Source organism: Symphodus melops (genome assembly GCF_947650265.1).
Source record: "Symphodus melops genome assembly, chromosome: 9".
NCBI classification, from domain to species: Eukaryota; Metazoa; Chordata; class Actinopteri; order Labriformes; family Labridae; genus Symphodus; species Symphodus melops.
The window spans coordinates 9,566,306-9,592,577 of NC_136699.1; the positions used below are offsets into that span (position 1 = coordinate 9,566,306).

At 40.0% G+C, this 26,272-nt stretch overlaps 1 protein-coding gene across 1 annotated transcript; it reads right to left on the minus strand.

The window, feature by feature from the left end:
- Positions 1-483: 483 nt before the first annotated feature.
- zdhhc9 (zDHHC palmitoyltransferase 9) lies at positions 484-25,972 on the minus strand. The gene is made up of 9 exons (XM_079352281.1): positions 25,082-25,972; positions 16,613-16,773; positions 12,995-13,153; positions 10,930-11,067; positions 10,421-10,469; positions 9,854-9,956; positions 4,920-5,023; positions 4,541-4,649; positions 484-3,973 (listed from the first exon to the last, which is right to left on the minus strand). The coding sequence occupies exons 1-9, from the start codon at positions 25,243-25,245 to the stop codon at positions 3,791-3,793; spliced, it is 1,170 nt and encodes a 389-aa protein (XP_079208407.1). The 5' UTR covers positions 25,246-25,972; the 3' UTR covers positions 484-3,790.
- Between the last annotated feature and the right edge of the window lie 300 nt (positions 25,973-26,272).

Genomic DNA, 26,272 nt, shown 5'->3' on the forward strand with positions numbered 1-26,272 from the left:
CTTAAGGCTATGTGGTGCATTGAGATTAACAGCAGTGTGATACATGTATGAAAATGTTAGTCTGATGATTGTCATGCATATTCAGCCTCAGTAAAGTTAAATTTAAAATAAATGATGGTTACCCTGGTTGGAGAGTGAAGGAATAAAAAACATGTACAGTTTAGTTTAGACTGAAGGCATTGGATGCTGAGAGTCGCAATGCAAACTTGCATGTAAACAAACAAAAAAAAATAAAAACAAGGAAAGCTGTTCTGGTTTCTCTTTTGAAAGTTTCTTGCCTCAAATGGCAGGCTACTAAAAAAAATGTATGTACGGTATAATGCTGTTGTTTCAACATGCAGACTTTTAGACGTGAATGTAGTCATACAACAGTATGTACTGTATGTTTAAAAATAAGTCCTCTTTTAAATTGTCAATAATAGAGTTAACTGAGAGCAGAGAAGCAGTAACATCCATGAAAGAAAACATCCTTTACAAGACAAGTAATAATAAGACAATATTGTTTATTTACCAGACACATTGATCATGTAAAAAGAAGTGAAGTCAATTGAATGAAATACATATAGTCACAGTGTCGATACTGAACAAAGTGAATATAAATAAAAAGTCCCGATCATGTTATATTACTGTATCTGTATACATTGATTGATCAGAGCATTCAGATCTGACCACATCATGGCATTTAAACACAAGATTCATACATACAGTTCAAGAGCTACACTTGGCTCTAAAGAGCTAAAACTCAAAGTTTAAACGTCCCTTCACGATCTGCTATGTTACACATTTGTCAATACAAACACCCCTTCATTTATCGAATATCAATCACATACATTCTCTTGCCTCTGTGGCAGCTAAGCAAAGTGACCAAATACACCAAACTGTCTCTATATACTTCCACAGAGAAGCCTGCTTCGTAGTTCAGCTTTAAAACCGGATCTTTGTTTCCCATTTGGATTTTTTCCTGGGAAAAAAAATGGAACTTTCCATTTTCTTTTTATTTCAACCAAACAATAGTGCCGCTAGCAGAGACATGTCAGTTCTCTCACCTTTTACCTCCAGTGGAGAGAACTAAATGTATCTAGAGCTCAAAAGAGTTGATTCACCTATTGGTTGATTCACAAATACCTGATTGTCTCTGAAATTGCAACAGTAATTTTATGAAGGAAAAAATAGATCTGAACTAGCATGTTTCCAGATTTCATCACATAGTGGATTTAACTGTGTTTTTTTCTGGTAACATATCAAGTGTTACCTTGAGAAAAGTTTGATTACCTTTAACTGTCTGATATAGGTCTTGAGGTTTACACTGCTTCAACATACAATACAATTGGTTTCAGCTTTCCACTACAGCGTCAGCAGTATCTTTCAATTCATTTTCTTCTCTGTTTCACCTGAGTTTTTAGAGTTCAGATTTTGAGGTCATCAAGAGAAACTGTGAGCGGTTCAATTCTTAATAATAAATCCTCTCACTGCTGCAACGCTGTTGACTCACTGGAATTTCTACATAATTAAATTTCACAAACACTGACTCTGTCTTGCATACAACACAATCACTTTTACAAACTCTCACTATCACCTAACATCATATAAATACTTAGAATATACTTCATTTCTTTCTCTCGCTTGTCCCCTCCAGTGATCTGTGACCAAAACAAAACAATGTCTGAAGAAGCCACATGACAGGCTCTGATCTGTCTGAAATACACAGATGTGTCAAAATAAAAGCATTGGACGTCTTTCTCTCTGCCTCAGCTTTATGCTCTAGGATAATAACCCTACCACAGAGAGCTGCAGGGGCCTCTGGCGTACTATAGGAGTAACTGTCACAGGAAAGACATACGAAGAGGGAGTGGAGTTAATACGAGGGACATTCTTAAGGAATGAGGCGATGACAGGAGGAGAGAGAAGGCTGACGATGATCTGCTCAGGAGTGATTTACAAGCTCACAGGCAGCATCATTAGCAGTGTCTGCACTTACACTTCAAACCAAATTAATTAAACCTCCTCTCAAGATAGCTGTGAGGTCTTCATTTCATCATTACTTGACAAAACTATTTACAATAAAAGAATGGCTTTGCTTAGGCTTCATGAACTCTAATTCAGTGGTTCCCAACCTTGATTCCCAAAACTAAAAAAAATGTCACTTTTTACAAGTCGCATCAATTCCTTGTCATTGTTATTGTCCGTTTAAAAAAGAATACCTGTAGATTTTAGGAAGTAAACCGTTTACTTTTTTTTCCTGTACAGTTTAGAGAAGAGGATATCACTCTCATGTTGGTATGCTAAGATGCTACAGTCTGCAGATGTTAGCTAAGCTAGCTTAGCATTAGGACTAGAAAGGGGAAAGCAGCTAGCCTGGTTCTGTCCATAGTTCAAAAATAGCAGAAATAATAAAGATCATTGAGTTTAACTGTAAGAAAAACAGAAGAAAGTTAGGAAAAAGTTCCAGACTTTTTTTTTTTTTAAACTGAAAACAATTTTGTTAATAATTCACAACAGTGAATAAGGCAGACAGTTCTTTTAATGCTCAGCTTCAGCATTAGAATTAACATTAAGGGGAAAAGACAGTGGTATTTATTTTTTCTTAAAACTCCTTGAAAAATAAAGAAAAAAAAATCCTTATAGTTAGTGTGCATCCCACGTTCAGAGGCAGTCCTCGCCCCATTTTCAAGTCCAATTTTTGACTTTGATCCCACATCATCCCCAACTCTTTTATTCCTGTTTTCACTGTATTGTCAAATAAAAGTAAAAATGCCCAAAATAATCTTAGATTAGCTTCAACATCTATAGCATAGGGGTCTCAAACCCAAGGTTGGGAACCAATGTACTGTAGCAATTCATATTTACCATTGTACCAGTGGCTAGAACAGATTTGAGGGGCTTCTCTGTTGGTTGACCTCAGTTTCTTTTTTATAAGGCACTGTTAACACTAGTGGCTACTACCATCAGGAGTCAGGCCTTCTCACACTCAAACACTTCAGCTCTGCTAAAGCAATGAAGCTATTTCATGTATTTAAAGAACCAACATCTCACTTGATTACATAAAAATGGAAGGACTGGTCTGGATCACATCACCTTGTGAAAAAAAAAAAGAAAGATAAATCCAAGTAACAACAGGACTGAATGCAGCAATATCAGAATGCAAGGTTGGTGTGGACATCACTGGAAGGATCAATCAGCTGAGAAATTGCGTGTCCCTTCTTTCCGGAAATCTTCTGTACTCATCTACTCACATCTGTGACCCTTCTCATTAAAATGTTGCTTGTTTGCGTCTCATGGTTTGCATAGGACATGTATGGGCATACAACAGAAAACTGACTGCATGAAGTTTTTACATGTCCAGGAGTTATATTGTCTTTGCAAAACACTTGCAAGGAGTATACTGAACAGGCTTTTTACAATAAATGTTATTATGCAGTTTTTAAATAAAGAACAAAAACATTTAGAGCAGCCCACAGGGGACCTGTTAGGATGTCATGAGCATGAAGAGTTTTTTTCTCTGCAGTTCTTCCCCTGTGTGTCTTTCCCATGCAGTGTTCAGAAGATAGGGGAAGCTGCTGACGATCCATTAAATCCCTCCTCCTGCTGCAGGAGCAAATGTCAATCAAAAAGCTCTGCAGCGTCTGCCGCGAAGAGGAGGGGAGAGGAGGAGCTGCTGCAAAAGCTCCGCTCTCCTGGTGGAATGTAGGGCAGGAAAAACAGAGTCACCTGCACAGTAATCACATGTTCATTATTAATGTTTCAGGATGCTGGGGGAGGGTCTAAGATAAGGCCCGCCCCCTTAATGCAGCTAATGGATCTTGTCCTTTGCGAGGGTGGTTTCAGCATCGGTCTCAGGGGAAGCCAGGGGTGGGACCTTCTGAGCAGGGGGAAGCTCCTCTTTGGGGGAGGGGCTTTTCTCTGCTGAGTCAGCAATGCTCGGCTTGGCATCATCAGGTGTGTGCTCATTGGGGATGAGAGGAGCTGTGGTTTTCTGTAGGCAGAGGACAGCATGTTGAAAAGATGCAAATGCAGTAAGGGCCACCTGTGACAAACTTTGCAATGGCAAAGATTCAAAATACATTTGTTGAGCTTGTTTGTGATTATCTATATATTGTATATATTTTCTCTCCGTTTCAGGTTTATAGCCCATGGTATCAGAGAATCATTTATCAATAATATGAAATTAAAATCAACATTATAAAAAGCCTCAAAATAGGAATAGGAAGGAATTTGCAAGTACACCTGTGCTTCGCTTTAAAATTTTAATTTACAATCATGTCTAAGAATCTATCTAATCTAAGAGCAGAAATGGCTCCACCTCCAAATCACAACATAGAATATTGAAAAGAGAAGTCATTTTTTTCTGCTCTTACATTCAGTGTCATTGGTTTGGAGTCTGCTTTATGTTTACTCTGTATTCGCTATTCTATGCTTTATAGCCTCTATCCATTCTGATGGAAGCGTGTAGGGGAAAGTGTGAGTGTGTGTGTGTGTGTGTGTGTGTGTGTGTGTGTGTGTATGTGTGTATGTGTGTGTGTGTGTGTGTGTGTGTTTGCACCGTGGTTTGTGGCACTGGGTTGCTGCCGCTCAAGGAGGAGGAGGAGGTTGCAGCAGGCGTTGCAGAAACAGGCAAATCATCCTGCATCAGACCTCTTCTGTCCAAGACGCTGCAGAGGGAGACGAGGCAATCAGTCACTTACAGTACTTCAGTCTGATCGTTATTCACCAGAGCCATGCACAGGAGAGCGATAAATCTAAGAGTCTAATCTTTCACAGACACCATACAGGACTTATTGATAACAGCAGGAAAACAGCAACGACATAAACTTGAGCATGATGATGAATTAAGCAACAAAGATAGAAGACTCTGATTCAAGCCAGGTTTTTAATTCACCAATTCGGCCTGAGCTCATGCTGACCCTTGGATCTGACATTACCTCGGGTAAGTTGGTCCACAGAGAACCTCACAGCAGTTTTTGAAGATGTTCTTGTGGCTATACGGGTTCTGGACTCGGTTTTTTCCTGACCAGGATCCTTTAATCTGAGAAAAAACAAATTGAACACAACATTGGTCACCAGGGCAGTAAACCTTACAAAACCTTAAAGCAACATGCCAAACACTTTTTGTCTTACACTCTCACTCTATTCACTTTAAAAAAAGATTTCCCCCTTGCTTATGCCTTATTCAAAAGCATAATTCCATTTCTGGATGTTATTCCCACAGGCTTGGCTTTGACCTACTAAAAAAGATCTCGTCAGATATTTAGTGATTCCTGGTTAAATAGGAACACTGAGTCAACCGAGTAAGGCAACTAAAACCACTTTAATTCATTGAAAAATCTGAGGATTCGTACCAAGCTACGAAGAAGGTTATTTTACACTGTAAGGTGTGTAAAGTACAGCTTTAAACTCTAAAACATCTACTTTAAAAAGGACGCAGAGATCTCCTGCTAGCAACATGTGAAATAATTAACAAAGACTAGATGCTTATAATCGAGATTTTCAGTTTTGTTTTCTAAAAAGTTACACAAAATACTGCCAGGATTCAGTGAGACATTTTTGATTTCTTTGAAAGCAATTTGATCTCTAAAGATTTTGAATGACAGCTACATACTGTAGATGTGTTTCCTCGGATGATGGGAGGAGAAATCACATTACGTTCTGCTCATTATTGTTGTTAAATATGAATTTTCTGAACACTGACATCATATTGTGCAGCCACCAAAATCCAGAGGAGATCTGATAGAAGGGTTGTGTGCTCAAGGTGATGAGAAGTTCAGGCAAACAGATTACTTTTGTCCCGAGCTTCATCTCAGGTTACAAACACAGCCTGAAATTAATACCTGCAGAAACTACTCAATGCTCAAAAATAAAACCCATCTCTTCCACATGTTTCTCAGATTAAAGAAAAAAATATCTTAATATACATTTTCATATACCGTTAATAATCTAAAACACAGACAGGGTGCAGAGCACATTGTAGTAAAGATAAAATTAAAGATAAACTACGGTATATTGACCATTTCTGTGAGGAAAAACAAAAATGGTTTTCATTAGGGTCACTGCAAAAACCTATTCAGTCTGTGTGTCATTATGCTACCAATAAAAGTTGTTTTCTCTAAAAAGGTTTACAGAAATATAAGTCTGTAGAGTCCCTATGTTTTGAATCAGGTAAGACAAGCCAGTTGTCGTCTGCTGAAAACCATGCACCTGCAGTCATCGGGTTGATGACTACTATACAAGGAATCATGAGCACAAGCAATGTATTGTGCAAGACTGACTTAAGAGTTACTGTAACTAAAAGATTTACAGATAATATGATAAACCTTGACCAAGAAAATTGTGCAGAATAAGAGAGTTTTCTGATGAAATTAAAATGCATATAGAACTAAACTTAAGTTTGGCTGCAGAGCAGAGTTTGTACTGAGTGACCCTCCAGCAAGACAAAGACAGCCGCTCTTTTTTTAGATGCGGTGGATATAGGTCAACAGTCTGCCCGTGAGCTACTTCAGTGCTGCATGTACTGTGTGAATCTTTGTGCAGTATGCGTGTGTGTGTGCAGCCATGTGTGTGTGTGAGTGTGCGTCTTCATGCATGTGTGCGTGTGCTGTTAGTGTGTGTCTGTGTGTGTGTGTGTGTGTGTGTGTTCGTTGACAGGGCATGCGTCATCCGATGGGAGACCCAAGCAGCTACTAGACTCAAGGTGCCTTCTCCTGTTCGCCCTCACTCCACCATCTCTCTCCCCCTCCCTCCTCCACAGCAGTATTTTTTGGCAGTGTGCCTGGACCCTGCAGGTATCGATGCATCTATTATTAGGCCAATCACAGATATTGAAACAGCAGGGCTGACAGGCGTTTGTTTCAACTCCTCAAGCAACATCAGACTATAGGTGCACATTGCAGAGCTTCAAAAAGAAAAAAAATGAGGCCAGACATCCCACAGGAAGGAAAAAGGAGAATTATAAATTAATCATTACAACAAAGTATGAGTGCACTCTCTTGCTTTGAGCCATCTAGAACCTCCCACCACATGCACCATCTCTGCTGCTGCTCTCTGCTTCCCGTCACAGCCTCTGCAGGCACATCTATGCTAACAATGCCTCCAATAAGGTATACACAGTGTTAACGCTCCTATACACAGACACACGCAACATTAAATACTCTGTGTGGATTCAACTACAGCTCTTCACCTGCTTTACATCAGCCTGAACTCTGTGTGCTCACTAAATAAAGCAATCAATTGGATGTTTCGATTTTTTTCTCGTTTAGCCTCGGCAGCGTCCCTCTTAAGGTAGCTCACAGGTCCAGTCAGAAACAATGCGTTGCATTTTGTTCTCATTTCACTGTGTGTTTTTCTGGACAGAATATCTCATGCATATTTTTAGAACATTTCACTTGGTCGACTTTGTGCCTGGCGAGATTTGTAGAAAGGGCAGAATGAACCTGATCCCTTTGTAAGGAGATTTCTGGTCTCAGTTACCTGTGCTAAAAAAAAATGATACAGTGTATACAGTAAGATTGGTCCATCTGTCCATGTGGTCCTTTTGACAGAGTGTCAGTTTATTCTGCAGAAACATGTTCTTTTGTTCCTCTCAGTCTGTGTTTTATTTGAATTCAAAACATGCTCTGTGTTTGTTTTACTACAGTTTACAATATAATAGTCTCACAAGCTGCAGTTTACCAGCCCTCTGTCCTTAAGCTCTGTGAGGTGGTGCCGTTGTCAAGGAAACAGCACTGTAGTTTTAGAAATGTAATGTTTACACATGAGTGATATAGGTTTGTTTATCTTCCCACTCACATGCAGCCAAGCAACCTGATCTCTCAAGATGAACCATCGTGTTCTTAAATATGTACTCTCTATCTGTTTATTCTTTTTGAAAACTCAATAACATTAATCTTAAAACAAAGCCTAAACATGACTTTTTTTCATTTTCATTTTGGGTTGTGAACTCTTTTTAAAATGATACTAATGATTTGGTTTCTTAATGATCTTTTGAATCAATTTGTTTTAAAAATAAAATGTAAAAATTAAACATCTTTTTACAGCATCCGCCCCAGTATCTGTTTCAAAAGGATTCTAACTTTTTTTCAAACCTTATAAAAACAAGCACAGTTTCATGAAAATATGCTAGATCTTAAAAATCTTAATTGTGATTTGATTAGTCTCTAATAAGATGAGGTAAGACATTGGTCTAAGAGGCTTTTTGGAACCTCTTTGGGTGCATATTGATGATTTGGTTAATCCTATTGGTCCATTGGATCAAGGGTCAGAGATCCTTTGCATAAAGAAAGTGTAAACAAACCAGATGCAAAGTATAGCACTGGACCTCAGCAGATGTTTCAGAGTGTGAAAACATACATCAGCTGCATGTGTCTGTAGTTACTGTATGTGCTATTTGAGTGAATTTGTGGCTTATTTTATGCTTATCATCACAAAAAGTAGAAAAAAAAAACAATGTAAAGACGAACGAGGCAAAAAGACAAACAAACACATCCAATATTATATAGGACAGCTGTTCCAGGATCTCTGCAGGGATGACTGGACTTACACTGAACGCTGACTTGGATTCATAAGTAACATAATAAATAGACTTCTGACAATCCTTCAATCGGCAGACTATTTGTACATCAAGTTTCTCAAAAGAGCATTGTGTTAACTCCTGCATTACAAAATATTTCACTTGCACAAGTCCATCATGGTTTTCTCATAGCGCCCTCATGGAATGACTGTAAGAAACTTGAAGCTTTTGTAAGCTTGCCTTGTTAAACCTGGCCCACCAGGGGGCAGTGTGAAGAGGAGTGCATTATGCTTTAGGCAAGGCAATTTGATTTATATAACATATTTCAACAACAAGGCAATTCAAATAAATGAACAAAGCTCTAAGGAGATTTATCTTGACATGGTCTGAACACAGTGATCATTTTCTTGCCAACACATTGGCCTGAGCATATCATATTCTGCACATGTCTATACATGTCATCATCATCTTAAAAATGATTCTGCCCAGAGTAGTATAAATATCAGTATGTGAACCTTTTCATATTGAAGTCCTTAAATAGTTTTCCTTTTGCTGCTGACACTAAGCACCTGCCCTTTCAGTTAAACTTGGGAAAGTTGAGGTCCTTTTCCCCTTACGTTGTAAAAATCAACACAGTGTATTGCACGTCAAACTGAATGTTACTCCATAGTCAGAACAATTACTCAGCTGCTGACAGTCAGCGTTGCTTGAGGGAAAAATTGCCAAATCATCAGCATACAGGAGATGATTTATAATATTGTTACCCAACACACAAAACACAACCACTCAACTTACTGTACATGTTTATGAGTGCAGAAGAAAGTATCATGGTTGAACACCATTGTATCTCCCATTTGACTTTTCAGCAGCCTTACAACATCATCAGGAAACCCTTTTTATCCAGTTTAACATGAGAAAAAAAAACATTCAGAGGCCTTCGTCGCATTAACCAATCCTTTTCCTTCAATAGACCTCGACAGCTTCTTTCCAGGCATAAATACAACAGTCAGTGCCATGTTGAGCTTAAAAGTCAAAGTGGTACCAATATATTTAGCTAACTGATCTGTAAGAATTATCTCCAGGACCTTAGATACCACACTGGCTAGCTAGAGCAATGGACCAATAATTATCTAGGCTCCCAACCTTGCCAGCATCGTCCTTGATTACAGGCACCAAAGTAATGGATAACATAGAGTCTGGTAAAAGGCCATGAGTCATTAGACCCATAAAACACCAATTAAGCAAAGCATGGTAATGTTGCCCCCATAACTGAGCCATATCATCTGCTCCACAAACTCTCTGTTGTGCACGGTCGCACAATAGAGCCCGTTTAAAGGAGAAAGATGTACTCACGTCCTCATTGGTGGTCTGGTTGAGGGAGATCAGGTAGGTGTGGAAGCCAGTCAGACCCACCACCGACCACAGAGTGAAGAAACACACCAACACCTCCAGCACAGTGGACACAAGTTAAGAAAGCAGCAACAGAGGATTTTTACATGACACATGGCAGACAATTATGCAATATAAGTACGGACAGTGACGGAAACTACAAGGTCAAGAGGGCCAAGTTTGCAGCCTTAATGATAAAAAAAAAACCTTATGATTGCTCCATTGGATCATTGCTATACATGCCAAAGAGTGCATCTTGTTTTAGCAACAGCTTGCATTAATGATTTCTTCAATTTTTGATCTTTTCTGCTTCTTTTCTAAAGGCTAAATGATCATGTGATAAAATCCAAAGCTTGACAGGCATACTGTGACCAGAGGCTATGTTGCTATTAAAAAGAAAAGAAATGTTTATGGAGAGGTTTAGGAAGTCATAGCTCGTCTGTCATGCCTTAAAATAAACTTCTTCTTTTTTTCAGGAAATGAGAAGAGACATGATATACATTATACTGCGGCCAGAGCTTAAAAGGATATGTTCCAGGTGTGTCCTTCAAAGTGTTCAGAAAGCCGTTATCCACCGAACCTGTGAACGAAGCAACACAGAGGAGAGTTGAAAAGGACACAGTTTCTAGAAAGCCTGCTGCTTCATTATTCCGTTTTTTCAAATGAAAATGCACGGGGTTTTTTTTACACATTACTTGAGAATTAAGATAACAAGCCCAGAGCTAATTATCCTGACTAGAAACACTCCTTTTTTTTCCTCGTCTCTCTGTCCTCTCACTGTGTGTTTGGTTGAACAAAGAAGCAGGAGAGACGAGGATAAAAGAGGAATCATGTCAGGTTGTCAGTTTCTGTATGCATGTCATGCTCCAGGAAAAGCCCTGGTCTCAACAAGGTCGTAGTTCCAGCACATGTGCATCTGTTTGTATTCGCACAAGAAGCTGCAAGTGGGTTTGTAACAGAGCTTGTCCTTCCTGTTTTTCCACATTCTTTAAACTCTTCATGTATCGTTCTGCACGTTGCACAAGTCTGTCTGTACTCACGCATGACAACGTGGACGATGTCAAAGGTGAAGATGTAAATGGTGAGCAGGGAAAGCGATGTGGTGAAAAGGTAGAAGTATCGGTAGTTCCTCTTGCCCACACAGTTGCCCACCCATGGACAGTGGTGATCAAAACGGTCTGAAAAACAAAGGAAAAATCTCTGTTTACAAATAGAATAGAAAGCCTTGAATGTCTTTATAAACACAGGCTGCATACAAATGTGTGTTGTTGTTTTTGGGGTTTTTTTAAGAAAAGAGACATTTAGAAATTAAACGGGAGTTAAAAATAAAAAAGGCCTCAGATGCCATCTCTTAGGCAGAAATAACTTTGAGCATCAGCTTCTGTAAACATGCAGTCTAAACATAGTAATCACTTCATCTTTGCCTCTCATTTTCTGTTATTTGGAAGAGATTCATTTAAATGGAGTCGGGTGTCAGAAGGACAACATGATACACGACACTGCCCTCCCTGGATGAGACAGTTTACAGTAAACATTGAGACACAAGTGAGACATAAAGTGCTTCATAGATTTAGGGATGAAAAAGAAACAAACATCCTTTAAAAAATAAAAAATAAATTTAAAAAGTGTTCACATACACTTGATCAATAGTATGGGTAAACGTTACAGTCTATGGTAAACACCACTAGTGAACACGTGTTAATGCTAGCTGGGATTTTTGAGAGGTGCAGACTGTCATCAATGCCTGAACTAAACAACGTCATACTGAACTCACAAGTGTCACCAATACACCAGTGTAAAGCTGTAGAATGAACAGCTGTCAAGAGAAAAAAATAAACTGTTATGGTTACATAAACACCTGTTTAAATAATGATGCTGCTCAGCATGCTGAACTAAGACAGTGACCCGTAAAAATGTAACCTGTATTAGTAGTAATGTTAAGAATGCGAACGTTAACATGGAGCTCAAAGCAACGCAAATGACAGTCTGACAGAGCTGCGAGTATTGATTAAGATTTATTATTTTACAATATGTAAGACTTTTCTTTTCTGTATGTCTATAAATGTAATTGACAGTAATTACCCACGGTGAGATATGAATCCAAACACTTTAATATTTTTGTAAATACAGTAGGCTACTAACTGTCTTTAACAATAATGATTGTCTGTAGTGCTTTAGAAGTACAGCTGTCTGATCTGCCAGTGAAGCTCTTTTGCATATAGATGTCAAAACCCTCGAATAAAAGCTGAAAGGACTCCACTAGCTTGATATTAAAATAAAAGGCTCTTTTTTTCCTTCTGCATCAATAAAAAAATATGTAACTTAATGTGTTCAGTAATTCTGCACAGAGCCATAGTATATTTTTTTTACTTAAACTCTGTTGTACATCAGATGACTCGTTGTTTATTACTAGGCCTCGGGCATAAACAAATTTTAAAAACACCCATGTCATCTTGCTGATTTTCTTATGCAGCTCATCTTGCAGGACTTTAACCTCTATAGAAGACAGATATGACTGCAGTAAAACAGGGACTGAGGCATGCTGCCTGTGTGTGCGTGTGTGTGTGTGTGTGTGTGTCTACAGCAGGTGGACACAGATGAACCAGTGTTCACAATGACTGAGCGTTTATTCCTTCACTGAGCCTCTACTGTCTCCTCTCATATGTCTTATGAGTCTGCGCTCTGCTCAGATGCTTTCCTCAATCATCAGAAGCCAAATCACTTTCAGTCTGCAGGGCTACACACACACATACGTGCACACACACACACACACACACACACACACACTTCAAACCACTGTCAAATTTAAAGCAGGTTTCATAAAACTGCCTGTGAAGTTTTTTTGCCGATTTGTTCAGTTTTTGTTCCTTTGCCTCGCGTTCTCTTAGTCCAACATTTATTTATAAAGTTGTGATTTTTAAACGATTTAATCACTTTGACAAATGAATGTGGGGAGGTCATTTAGATCCAGGCTTTAGTATAACTCATCAGTCAGCAAGCTATTTTTCCACACTCACTTTTCTGTTCCTGAAAGCTGAAATAAACCGGTTTCAATGAGCTGTCCTGTCGTTTTGTTTGAACATTAGATAATAGGAGACGTCTTACCAACACAGTTGTCGCAGATGCTGCAGTGAGATGCTCGAGGTGGTCGGAAGATCTTGCACGTGTAGCAGTACTTCAGTTTGACGATCTGGTTGTTGATCTGAACGTTGCGGATTCGAGGCGGCGGTCTTTGCCCTGCGGGGACGTTCCCATTGGCGGCCTCTGTGGGAACAAATAACATTCATTAGAAGGTGTTGGCAGTCCCGATCTCTCTAGAAATACCTCGAAAAAGGTGTCAACAAATTTCGATCCAATATAACACCAAAAAAAAAAAGAAAAGAAAAACAACACCTCTGTATTTTCACATATTTTACACACTGGGAGCTTTACAACAGGCACAGTTTGTCTCAGCCTTATTTCATTAGACTATATTGATGGCCAGAATGCTGACTTTACCAGCTATATGTTATTGTTCAGGCAGTGAAAAATGTTCCACAAATCTATACACCTGAACCTTGAGGGTGTCAGTGAACAAACATAGGCTCAATAGGGTATTGATAACTGGATTTAGGTGTAAACGTTACAGAGTTGCAGAGTCCTGCTCAGTTTGGCATCAGCTTATCTTCCAAACACCCAGATGACCGTATTGTGCAGCCATAACTTTGGTTTCTGCCTCGCAATTATAACCTCATACTGCATATTCACGTTTGTCGATCCAGATCTTTGTGATTATGTTTCACTGCAGGAGCCGAGAGGTTAAAGCGGCTGGCTAATGGTGCAGCAGAGGCTGTGTGTGTGTGTGTGTGTGTGTGTGTGTGTGTGTGTGTGTGTGTGTGTGTGTGCGTGCTGGCTGGAGTCTCAGAGGAGAGCAGCTGTTAGGGAGAAACTTTCCATTTACCTGCTGCAGTGGGGAAGGCATGAATGTGGAGGTGATGAAAAAGAGCGAGCGTGCTCATTAGACTTTCTGGGGACAAAATTAAGATGAAAAAAAAATGTGGTGTTTGTGGAAATCTAATCATCTGGGCTCCATAAAGTGTTCAGAGTAAAAAATGTTTTTGCACATTTGCAAGCTTGTATGTAAACCATAAAAATCCTCTTCTGACATAAACGATGTTTTATCTGACAGCAACAAAATGTTCTGTGCATTAATGCATTATAAACCTCCAGAACGTAGGATTAGTAGCTTTCAGGATAAACCAGCGGAGGATAAATTAATGAGTCATCACTCACAGGGAATGATGCCACTCCCTTGGGTAGCAAAGCTCTGTGTGTAAGTTGCATTATATATTCCAGGAGGAAGCGTCTCCTCGTATTAGCATTCTCCCTCGGGCCCGGTCTAACAGGCTGAGGGGGACGGAGCATCGAGGCAGCGGGAGCTTCATCAACATGCCTGCCTCAGCCTCGGAATGAGATCAAGCATCCACAACTGCCTTCTTGACTTCCTGTTAGCTTGTCCAACATTCATAAATCACAAACAGTTAGCCTAACACATTAAAAAACATACTGTGTAAGAGCTGCACGTGTGGGATGGGAGTTGTTAAACTGAGTGCTACATTTAAGCTGCTGCTGTGCGTATTCTTCACGTGGTCTTGTTAGCTTTTAGGTGAGAATATTTTGCTATTTCGGGAGAATTTCTCAAGTGTGGAATGAAAAACATTTAAACCAAAGAAAGGATACAGGTGGAAAATGAGCATTGGAGGCATTAGGAAACAGGACCAAAAACATCTAAAGACTTAGAGAATATAGGCCTTGTACAGTATAGTTAGCCTAGCATAGCATAAGGAAAGGATAAAAGAGGATACTGACTGACAATTAAACTGTGATAGAAAAGAGGGAGCTTTTACATCAAAATGAGACGACAACAAAAAACACAGAAAGCCAGAATAGCTGCCAGAGCAAGACTGTTTTTCTCTCATGACAAAATTCAAGTATCAAGGACATTCTTCATACATATCAGCGTTCAAAAGAGTCCATCCTGTTGTCTTTGTTTGACATAATTTAAAGTAAATGTATTTGGATGTCTGTTGGTTAGATAATATGTCATTTAAAGACTTGGGTTGTGACCGTTTGTGATGAGAGCTTTTAGCAATGATCGCCTTTCAAAAGACAAGTTAATCAGTTTGAAGAAAGATCAGCATGTCATTCAGTGAAAACAGCTGCCGCTTTTTGTCTCACAGGCTTTCATAATTTCCAGCGAGATGTTCACATTTAAACTACATGCAAGATTTGTACATCGTCCCCTCGGGGTCATCATGAATAATGCTGGTAAAAACCACTGTTGTCATCCAGTATATGTGTGAGACACAGTCATGATGAGAGAAGCACTGGCTGCCAAATCACCCATTCTCTGAGGAGAAAGTGCCTCAGCCTCGCTTTTACACCTCCCCTCTGTCCAGAGATGAGACCAGAAAACAGAGAGAGAGAGAGAGAGAGAGAGAGAGAGAGAGAGAACGAGTGATGGCTGAAGGACACAGTGAATCTTTAACAGAGACAAAGGGTGAACACACACAGCAGACCCCCTCGCAGACAGGGAGGGTCAGGATGCCGTTAGTGCAGAAATGATGGAATAAAAGCTTATTCCTTCAGATAAAGAGCTCAATGACATGTTTTGTGTTCATTTTTGTTTGCAAAGGCTTTGTTATCCTTATGTCGCAGGGTAGAGTTTGTTCAATGTAATGAGACAACAGAAGCTCTTGTATTGATGTGCCAGACCGAGCTCCTGCATCCACACAAAACCTCTAGCATCATAAAGCACAACAAACATGAATAAACAAACAGCACTGAGTCTGTCTGCTTCCTGTTTAAAGTGCATACTGTATGTACTGAAGTATTTATGTCTTCAGAATGCTTCCACTTCAGCTGACTAATATTCTGTCAGTGGATGTTATGCGACACAAAAACACAACAACTAAGATTACCGAGCTGTCATTGCACATGACCTGCGACAACCTCTTGTCCTGACATTTTCTCAATGTTCAACTTAATGTAGATAAAGAAGCCTGGTTATATCATCAGTACTGATAGTGTCTAATATCTATGCACACTTCAGGGTGAGGACTGCAATCACTGTCGAAAAAGAGAGAGTGCTTTCAACTGGACAACCTCTAAGCACCTCTGAAGAACATTTCATGGACATTTTATAAAGACATTACATAGAAATCAGACAGTGCAGGGCTATCTTTAGCCCTTTCTTCTTAGTAACAGTAACAGTATATATTGTCTTCTTATGCCAATTCTGGCAGCTCATTTATTTACCATGACAACAAAAAAACAAGTTATGCAACATGTTGAGTCCTGCTGGGTCCAAAATTTGCTTTCCTTTGAGCTCCATTTTTGGTCTCCACCACTCCTGCTGGATATAGCCGCCTCATTTGCTTGTGGATGCTCCACTGTGTTCCCCAAATGATTGCCTTTTCATGGTGATCAAGTAGTGTAGCAGGCTATTAAAGATGTTTAACTGTCCTTTACTAAGCTGTGGTCCAAAAGAAAGTGCTATGGGACCCTTCAGATTGAAACTGGAGTTTTAAAAAATAGTAACCGTTGATTATGCTTTTTTTGGGGGGTCACATTTCATACTTCAGAAAAATAAAGTTCAACCCAAGTTTTGAGAGCAAGATAAGAAAAAAAATCCAGGGTTAAAGACAAACTTATTTGAAGCTGCAAACTGTCTCTGTTACTCACCAATTTCCATTTCAATAAATGTGGCCTCTTCTGGTAGAGCTCGAGGCAGCACCCCAGGGTCACTGAAGCTCGTCCGCAGAAGCATGGCGATGACAAAGAGGAAGAGCAGGGCGGCGAACACTGGGATGGTAGGTGACAGATGGATAGCCAGGTATGGACACCTGTTGAAAGAAAGAGAGAAGTTTCTCATAAAGAACAACAGTTGTGTCTGATTTTTTCTGTTAATATTTGTGAAGGGAAACTTGTTCTGTCATCAACAAAGCAGCTAATATGTTTCATTCATTCATGTTCACCAGCAAAAAAAAAACATTTTTTTCGTTGCCGAGAAAGTCCTTTTTTATGCAACAAAACATTTTCAGCTTCTTCAGTGTGCTAATTTTAAACAATTCTTTTGTATAAAATTTTAAAAAAAATGTTGGAAAAAAAAAAGACTTTCATTACAACGCAGAGGAAAAGTGGAGAGTAGACCAGCCCTTGATTTCAGAGCAAAAATAAATAATCTATTTATAACTTCCTCTGTGTATTCTTGAAAGCCACAGAGGCTTAAACTGAGCATGTGCAGAGAGGGCACGACAGGACAACACACATATTCTTAACTGTTGTTCATAGCAGAAGGTCATGAACTGTGAGAGCTGCCCTTACTCCGGACCGTGCCGAAGTCATGACCGTGAATACATAACGACGTCAACCCACCTTCTGGAAGAAGGGTGAAAAAGGAGGGTAGATCAGTCTGCTGCTTAGTTTGATAACAGATGTGAGCTGCAGAGTGAAATAGTGTAACAGAAAAGAGAAGGACTTCTATGTGCTGTTATTAATAGTTAAACTGGGCTGCTTCAGGGTCATATATTCATGATGCAACACTGATGTTACACTACAGGGCTGCTAGATATCAAACTGTTCCACATCCTGTATTAGACTAACTTGTTGCTAAAAATAAAAATAGAAAACAAAAAAGGCAAAGCTCTTTTCTGTAATATATAAAGATGGAAGTATTTTTCCCAAACTATATTTAGAAGGAAAAATTCTCAAACCTTTCCTCTAAATACACAAATCAGTTCTTTAAAATCCTTGGGCTGTGTCTCATCCACACATGACTCTTTTAGTTGTTGATGCTTTATTCATTTCACATCATTGGACCTGGAACCGATTAAGCTTTTAGCAGATTGCCAAAAAGTAAATCTGCAAATGTTTTTGTTTCTTTTCTTTTCAAGCAAATATCCGTAATGGTCTTCGAATGCATTCCTTTTTCCAGAAAAGTATCATGACAAATAAAACATTTTTGACAAAACAAGACATGTGTGTTTTAGGACATGACCAGACTGACCAAAAATAGACATGTAAATATTAGCTGCATGATAACAGTGAAAACATAAGAAGGTGCAGCTGTGCTGAAAATATCAACCCAGGACTAGAACTGTTTATCTGGATCAAATATCAGCTGCCTCTCCTGTTACATAAATGAGGTTATAAATTATTTGAGAACCCAAAACTTCCTTAAAAGAAGCTCTAATGAGACAACTAGTTAGAAACAGAGAGCTCAAGTTTTTAACGGTGGGTCGGACAAGAGAAGCAGTTAGTTTGATCGTGCAGAGCAATACATTATCTTGTCTTCTTCGATTTTTAACACACACACACACACACACACACACACACACACACACACACACACACACACACACACACACACACACACACACACACACACACACACACACACACACACACACACACACACACACACACACACACACACACACACACACACACACAAAGAGCTGATAGGAAGTTTAACAGGAGAGGGATGTAGCTGAGTAAACAACTGTCAGTCACCGCAAACCTGACAGAGAACTAAATAAACTGTTTATTCACTGCACGTACAGTGGATGAACCAGGGACATCTGCATACCTTAGCACTGATGACAACACACACACAAGACAGACACACACACACACACACAAGACACACACACACACACAGACATATCACCTGCTGGACTGGCCTGACCAGTTTCCCTGCAGTCTTTTTTCACACTAATGGAAACTGGGAGCAGAGATCAGATCAATAGAGATTTCCACCGGAGCGGGCCTGTGAAGTTGTTTGGCTCATTTGTTAGCCCAAAGAGCAGCGGCGGGATTCAGACTGAAGGGAGGCGATCCGTCGATGAAGCGTAATTCCCGTAATGATGACTGGTCGGTATTCTAGGCACACTCTATCATCGCTTCCCATCAAGCCCCCACGTCCTTCCTGGACGTGACTGTTTCCTGTGCTGCTGAGGAGCAGGGTGGTGCCGGCCCCAGTGAGTGTTCATCAGTCACCGCAGAAACTGAACTTAATCAAAGCCTGTGTCCATGTGGGGAAAATATTTTCATCAGTGAGCCGATCAATCAGGCCAACAAATGACACCCACATGCCACTTACACCTTCTCTTTCTTTCTTAATCAACTTCCTGCTTCCACTTTGAGGCTCCCAACAATGAAGATACAACATAGTGGGGTAACTAAGTGCATGTAGGAATTCATCAAATATATAACTCAGCATAGCTTGAGTTGCATTGTGGATATTGTATGACATAAGATTTGGCAATAAATGAGGTTTAATGGAATAAAAAAAGATACTCTTATTTATTTACTTAATGGGCCAGTAATAAAGTCATTACAGGTGTCCAACAGGCAGAGTTTTTTTTGTAAAAAAAAAAAAAAGAGGATTATTATTATTGGATATCAGGTCTCAAAGCTAAAATACCTGGAATAATCCGTCACAACAATAAGCACATAACAGAATAACACAGTGATAAGATAAGCCACACGTGGTGCTGTCACTGCAGTGTGTAAAGAGTGAAGTTCACTTTGCTGTGTGTGCGTATGGTGTGTTGGCTTTATATGCATTAGGGTGTGTCTGCTGCAGACTTTCATCCAGAGGATTTCCCCCCCTCAGCTCAACACGACACGAGCCGAGCGATGAGAAGCTTTTCAAAAAGAAACATCCCTGAATTCAATTTACTTACACTTCACACCATAAAAGAACCCCTCCTGTCCCAAGGACTTATACACACCCCGTCACCACAGTGACTCACGACATTTTAGCTTTGTTGAACATTTCAAGCCCTTCCTTTATTAATACTTAACGGTTGTAAGCTGTTGCAGATCTGCATGAATCATTCCACAAATAAATGATGCGCTGGCTGTGCAGACGGATCCACAGTAGGACAAAGACACAGCCCTCTGTCACACTCACATCTGTAGACTGTGACTCTGTCTCTCTCTCAGGCACTGAAGGAACAGGAGGCTCACAAACTCCACCTGCCCCCTCTCTTGTCTGTTTCGCAAAGCTTGCTAGATACCATTTTCAAAGTGGCCGCAGCACAGATCTCAGAGTGCTTTTGCCCTTTTCCACAATTGTAAGAACTCAGCCACTTCTTATCAATTCACATCACGAAGTCACAGAGGAAAAGACATCTCTGACAGTCTTTAAAAATCCAAATGGTCATTGAACAACACTAAGTAATACTCCAAAAGTGCTTCAAGAAACCTTTTGGTCCTTTCTAACCATCAGAAAAATATTCAGTCTCCTGCATGATTAGAGTGAAACATGTGAGGTTGTGACTCTGAAATCCAGTTAGCAATAACTTAGAAATATCCTTTTGATCACAGTGAATAATAATTTCATTATTGTAGCGATGGAAGCAAAGTGCATCTTTCGAAAAGTGCTGCACACACAAAGAGGTTTAACGTCAGTATATACGAACATTGTCGTCCAAATTGATCAATTTAACTTGTTTTGTGATTAAATATCAAGTTTACAGTTAAAAGGTTGTGTGATTAAAAATAAATCTCCCCTGCTGTAAAACAAAATGTTTTAGCGAGCAACCTTCAGATTTATCCAGATGTTTAAAAAGGGTCTGTACGAGGACTTCCACAGTAACAGCTGCTAGCCTCTGGATTGACTCCATTCAGGTACATTGGCAACCTATTCTCAGCCTTTGGTGGCCATGAGTCACAGCCACTCTTTCAGGTTTAGAGAGAGGGACAGCAAACTTTTGAACGTCCACGTCTGTCTGTGCTGAACATGAAGGTTTATCGATATACCAGGAATTTTGTGAAGTTATTATATACAATTATCTGACCATTATATTAATCCCATTTTTCTTATTAATCTGATTTACAACTGTATCGGTCATTAGATATTCAACATGTAAGGTGGGTAAAAAGTTCATCTTCAGTTTTGGATATAAAAAGCTGACGGCTGGAGACCAGCCCGCATAGCCTGAAACACTTTTCAAACAGTGTTTTATGTCATTTAATCACAATTGAAATAATTTCTTCATCCTTTTTTTTTTCTCCAGAAAATTAAACATTCAACTCTGTAACTTCATGTGTGAAGTTACAACAAAGAAGAAGCAGCAGTCTCCGGACCGTAAACATCTGACCGGAACCCATCCCTTTAAACTCTTTTAAAATCTAATGAGAGAGGAAGTTTAAACGAAGGTTACCCGAAAGCTTCAGAGGGTGCAATCTGTTGTGTGATTTAAATCAGTCTTCCTTGTTATGCAACACTTAAAACCATATGAGAGAGATGGCACACAGAGGCCAGGGTCCCGCTCCTCTTACAGGGATTAAAGCTAGGATTACTGATGTTGCATCACAGAATATGCACTAAGTGAAATGAAGAATAATGATACATTGGGTGATTTAATTCCTGCCACATGATACAACATTCAAGTGGTGAAGGGACGGTCATTTCGGTTGCACCTTGGAGATCATGTTTTCTAAAAATGTGGAAAATATAACTTCTAGAACGATCCAACATGTGGGCAAATAAAAAGCAGCCGTCTCCTTCAGTCAGAGAAGCTTCCAGAGAACAAAGCAAGCGTATCACTGTCACTGGTAATGGAGCATCCACTCTGTGCAGGGCACAAATCATGTTATTGCTCATTTAGTCAGGGCAGCTTCTTCCTGATTGGCTAACAGGGAGACAGGGTGGGGTCAGATGCTGAGGGAGACTCAAGGGTCGGTTACAGGATCGCCTCTGCCTGCAACTGCTCGCTCTACAGACGGCCCTGCACTTAAACTTATTACACCTTCACATTTTACAGAGTCAAGGATGGGCAGTCACTGGACGCCTTGATTCCTGCAGCATATGCAAGGAAGTAAACAGAAACACACACACACACACACACAGGAAGAGAGGGAGAGTCAGGGCTGTTACAGGCACATATGGTTCTCTGGCCTCGCAGCTCAGCGTCCTGCAGTGGACAGACTGATGACATACTGTCCTTGTGTCCGGTTTCTTTTTTTTTTCCGTCATCCAAGCTCCATATGCACATGCACATAAGCACGCACGACACATCCACATTTACATAAACATACAAACGGGAACAGAGGCATTGAACCTCAAACTGTGAGGAAGCTATTTGCACATCTTAGGCAAAGGAACAACTTGGGCATTTTATGCATCTTGAGCATGTAAAATCCTACCAAAAAAAAAAAACTGTTCAAATGGAAAGTGGTTATTAAATGCATCAGGAAAAAAGACATTAAGACAGGTCTTAAAATGATTCTGCCACTAAAGGATAAAACATATCAGCACACCTCTGCAGTGAATAATCTGTTTAGCTGTTTCTAATGGGTCTCTCCAATTGTGTATCCAGAGGCTCATTTCCGCAATTTAGCACAAAATGAAAGCACAGAGACGTCTCCCAGCACAAGGGGGCCTGTGGCTGGTGGTAAAAGTGAGATGTCTGCTCGGCTGGCTTTGGAGATGAGCCAACTAAGACACTGCCCTCTCTGTTCTCCCAACAGCACCACAGTGCAGCATGCGAGGGGCCAATCCTCTGATACATTGAATCTACACAACAGGTTATTAATAACAGAATGATCACACCTTTACTAGCTTACACAAAGAGCTTTACTGCTAAAAAAAAAAAAAGTGATTTTAACGCTGCAGTGCTATGAATGCTTTGTGTGTGCAGGAGACTGAAGTAGTGTTTAAATCAATGTCAAGCCTGTTACAAATTGAGTTTTTTTAATCAGTTATGGCCACAGCACAGTGATTGTAAGCTGATAGAATGCATAACCAGAACTGTGGCAATTAGTCAAGTATGAGTATGAGCAGTTCATTGATAGAATAATAATGAGTACTGACCTAATAATTTAAAGTCTCATAACTGGGTTCTCTTATCTTTAGCACAAAGTGAGACAAGCAAGGCACTGTGTGATTTTTGCACATCATGCCTTCAACCATGTGTGGCGGTAAAAGCTAAAATGTAATTGAATCACACTCATTTGCTAAAGATGACAATGCTAATATGCTGATTGGATGATGCCTTTGAGTTTACAGTGTTAGCACGCCAACACTTTCTCATTACAGCCACACTAATAAAGTTGGGGAGGGGTTAAGGTTTGGCCGATCCTGACAACGTCCTCAGTATTGTTGTTGTTAAATCGTTGAATCATAAACAGAAATAACAAGTTTGACCTGTAAGTGTCATGAGATGAAAAAGTCAGGTGTTCTGCACTGAGTCTTTACAGATAACACGTCTGGATGGCTCATTTCTGATGTGCTCTGACAGATGTGTCTTGCTCCACAGTCTGCTCCTAATGTTCCCGTTTTAGGGGCAGACTGATGCATTGTTAATATTGCAGAGGGGTTTAAACTTGCATCTTAATGATGAGTATTTTTGGGTTTGATTCCAATGCTCTTGGGCAAAACAACAACGTTTGAATGAAAAACCTCCCAATGTTTGAATGTAAAGCTTTCCAAAAAAAAAAAAGCAAGAACCCACAAGCTGATAAACCAAACTACCAGTACACTATTACCAATAAAAGCTTATTGTTCCAATGCGGATGAATGTAGCTTGGAATGGGTGGCTTGAATGTTGTAAACCTCAGAGCCTTTTCACAGCAGGCTATTACTCTGTCAGAGGTTTCAATCAGATATGGAGCTTGCCTCATAATAGCGAATTTGAAATGTATCCCCACACAGTCAGGGTCCAATCTCCACGTTAATATCCAATCCCCCCATGACAGATAATTATGTTCTGCTGTAATATGAACATGGTATGCTAACAGCTCTTCAGCCATTAGTCACCATAATGCCTCCTCTGGGCTCTGGATGTCCAGTGTGAGCAGTATCATCTAGGACAACAGCTGCTTCTGTCCGTTGTAAAGGGAACGCTGGAGGCCATTTAAGTGCAGAGCGGACAGTGAGAGGAAGGGCCTGGCAAGATGTGACAACAGCTACTTCTCTTCTCTGCTATGCTTCCAATCCATTTGGCTTGGTAGCTGCATACACACCCACAGTAAGGGAAGGTTACAGTGTTACAGGGCAGGATTTTGTAGCTAAATATTATTCTCCCTGATCCGTAAGGCAAGAAAAGAGAGAAGAAAATGGAGGAAAAAAAACAAAGAGAAAATGAGTGTGGTCTAAAAGAGAAGCAGCAGTGCTTTATAACCATCATTCAAAGTCACATATATACTTCGATTAAAAACAAGCCTGTGGTGTCAAGATTTGGGTGTACATGCAGGCCGTGTTTGCAGAGCTAATGAGTCCACTGGGTTGTCTGAATGGTGACTAGTTGGGACAGAAATGCTGAGACTACAGAAAGAAAAGAAAAAAAGAAGAAAGCCTTCCTTTTCTTGGAGCATGGAGAAAGCAGGACAGCTCGGCTTATTAAATATTAAACACCTCAGTATGTGGTCAATCATAAACCTTTTTCACTGACAGAGACTAAAACCTGCAGCAACAAAATGTGGATCCACCATGTGTCTGAGAGCTTATCATAACAGAACCCCTTGATCGAAATGAAGTCTAAGCATGAGACTATACGCATCAACTCACACAGAGACTACAAGAAAACACTTACTGTAAGTGGCACTATAACTTTTAGAAGCTTAAAAATTAACAACAATATCTAGAACCTCTTGGGATTGAATAAGAAACTATTTGAGCCAGATTGACAATTCTTAATACAAAAATAAACATTATTATTCTTTGGTATGATAGTCATTTGTATGGATTTGAGATTAAAACATGACCTAGATTCAGTAAAGGTATACACTGCTTGCATGCTTCATTCAGAATAAACCATCATTAGTTGCAGCCTCCCAAAAATCCCAAATTAGTGGTTCAAAAAATAGCATCATAGAAACCGACATGTCATTGTTTTGAGTCACAAAATGCAAAGGAAAGATACATTTAGATCTTAAAAATAATTTATTTTTCGGTTAAAAAACCTGACTGACAACTCACCTTCTAATTCATTTTTCCAATTAACTAACGATTAATCGGCCAATCCTCGTCACCTTTGTGAAGGTATCCAGCCCAATACGAGCTGCTAGAGGAATATAATGTACTTAAGAATAAAGAAGAGTCAAAAGTGTCCCACAACAGACACTTAATGGATCAACATTTGGAGCAATTTCGCACATGGGTGATTAGAAGCCACAGGGAGGACGGGTTAGACTACTTACTCGAAGGCGAAGAAGAGGGCGCAGGTCCCGACGATGAGGAAGAGGGTCAGGTAGAAGACTCCTTTCTGCCGGGCCATCATCACTCGACCATCACAGCAAAAAGTGTTCTTACCCGGGAGCTTCTCCCATTTCCGCACCTTTCGTGTTATCATCACCGCAGACATGGTGCCTTCAGCTCGGATCAGTCCTCCGTCCTCGGGTTAATATGAGCTGCTTTATTATAAATCTGTTCAGTCAATAAACCTGCTGGGTTTCAGGGGATCTTGTGTTCCTAAAGATATGGTTCAGACAATGTGGCACAGTCCATTTCGAAAGAAGCGAGTCGCAGTCACATCATCAATGATTCCTCATCCATATTATTTTTCTCTCCTATTTTCCGTCTTTACTGCAGCATGTCAATCCCACTACGACAAGGATCCAAGGTTTTCCCTACAAACTCAGTCTTCCCTCACACACAGGTAGATAAAAATACTGCAACAAATGACTGCAAATACAAAAAGCAATTCATCCAAACGCTTGCGGCAGATGTTCACCATCGGAAGCCTGGAAATGCAGCCGTGGCTGTTGCATCAGGAGAGCGGACCATGACCGACTGAAATTCATATCATCTCCATAATAAATCATAAATGATAGTAGAGTCGTGCTGCTTTCAGAGAGTACACGGTGACCACGCTGCTGTAGCCTACGTGGACATTGCAAAGCAAAAGAAAAAATTCCTGGAAAATGAGGAAATATTCGCTCGTATGGATTCAAGCATGTAAAGCTGTTTGATGTGCTTTTTCCCCGCAGGATGCCAGCCCTCGGTTTTAGTCAATGGCAGCAGGAAACACGCCTAGATTGAACTGTCTAATCTTAAAGGGCCAGGACAGGTGAAACAAAGAGGAACAAAGGACGCATATAAGGGTCCTGTTGACGTAGTGAGCTCTCGTCTGACGTGCTACCCTTGGGATGAGGCTGTGAAGGAGCGTATTAATGATGATAATTGGTGAAAGACACCAGATGCATGAATCCCTCAAGTGTTGGAAGGCTCCACGGCAGCAGCAGAGGTAAACACAGCAGAGGTCTTCACATGAAATCACTTACACAGGGACAAAGGGAAATATATATGTAGTAGAGAAGAACTCCTGTGGTAGCCTTCAATTAGGTATCATGCGTTTAAAATGTCACCTTCATTCCAGATTACGCATCAAA

Bases quoted from the DNA above. Each gene is read 5' to 3' on its own strand.
- zdhhc9 (XM_079352281.1), bottom strand. From the start codon at position 25,245: ATGTCTGCGGTGATGATAACACGAAAGGTGCGGAAATGGGAGAAGCTC. The intron at 13,154-16,612 runs GTGAGTAACAGA...TTGTTCCCACAG, and splicing joins ATTTATTGAAATGGAAATTG to AGGCCGCCAATGGGAACGTC. The intron at 3,974-4,540 runs GTGCAAACACAC...CTCTGCCTACAG, and splicing joins ACCCAGTGCCACAAACCACG to AAAACCACAGCTCCTCTCAT.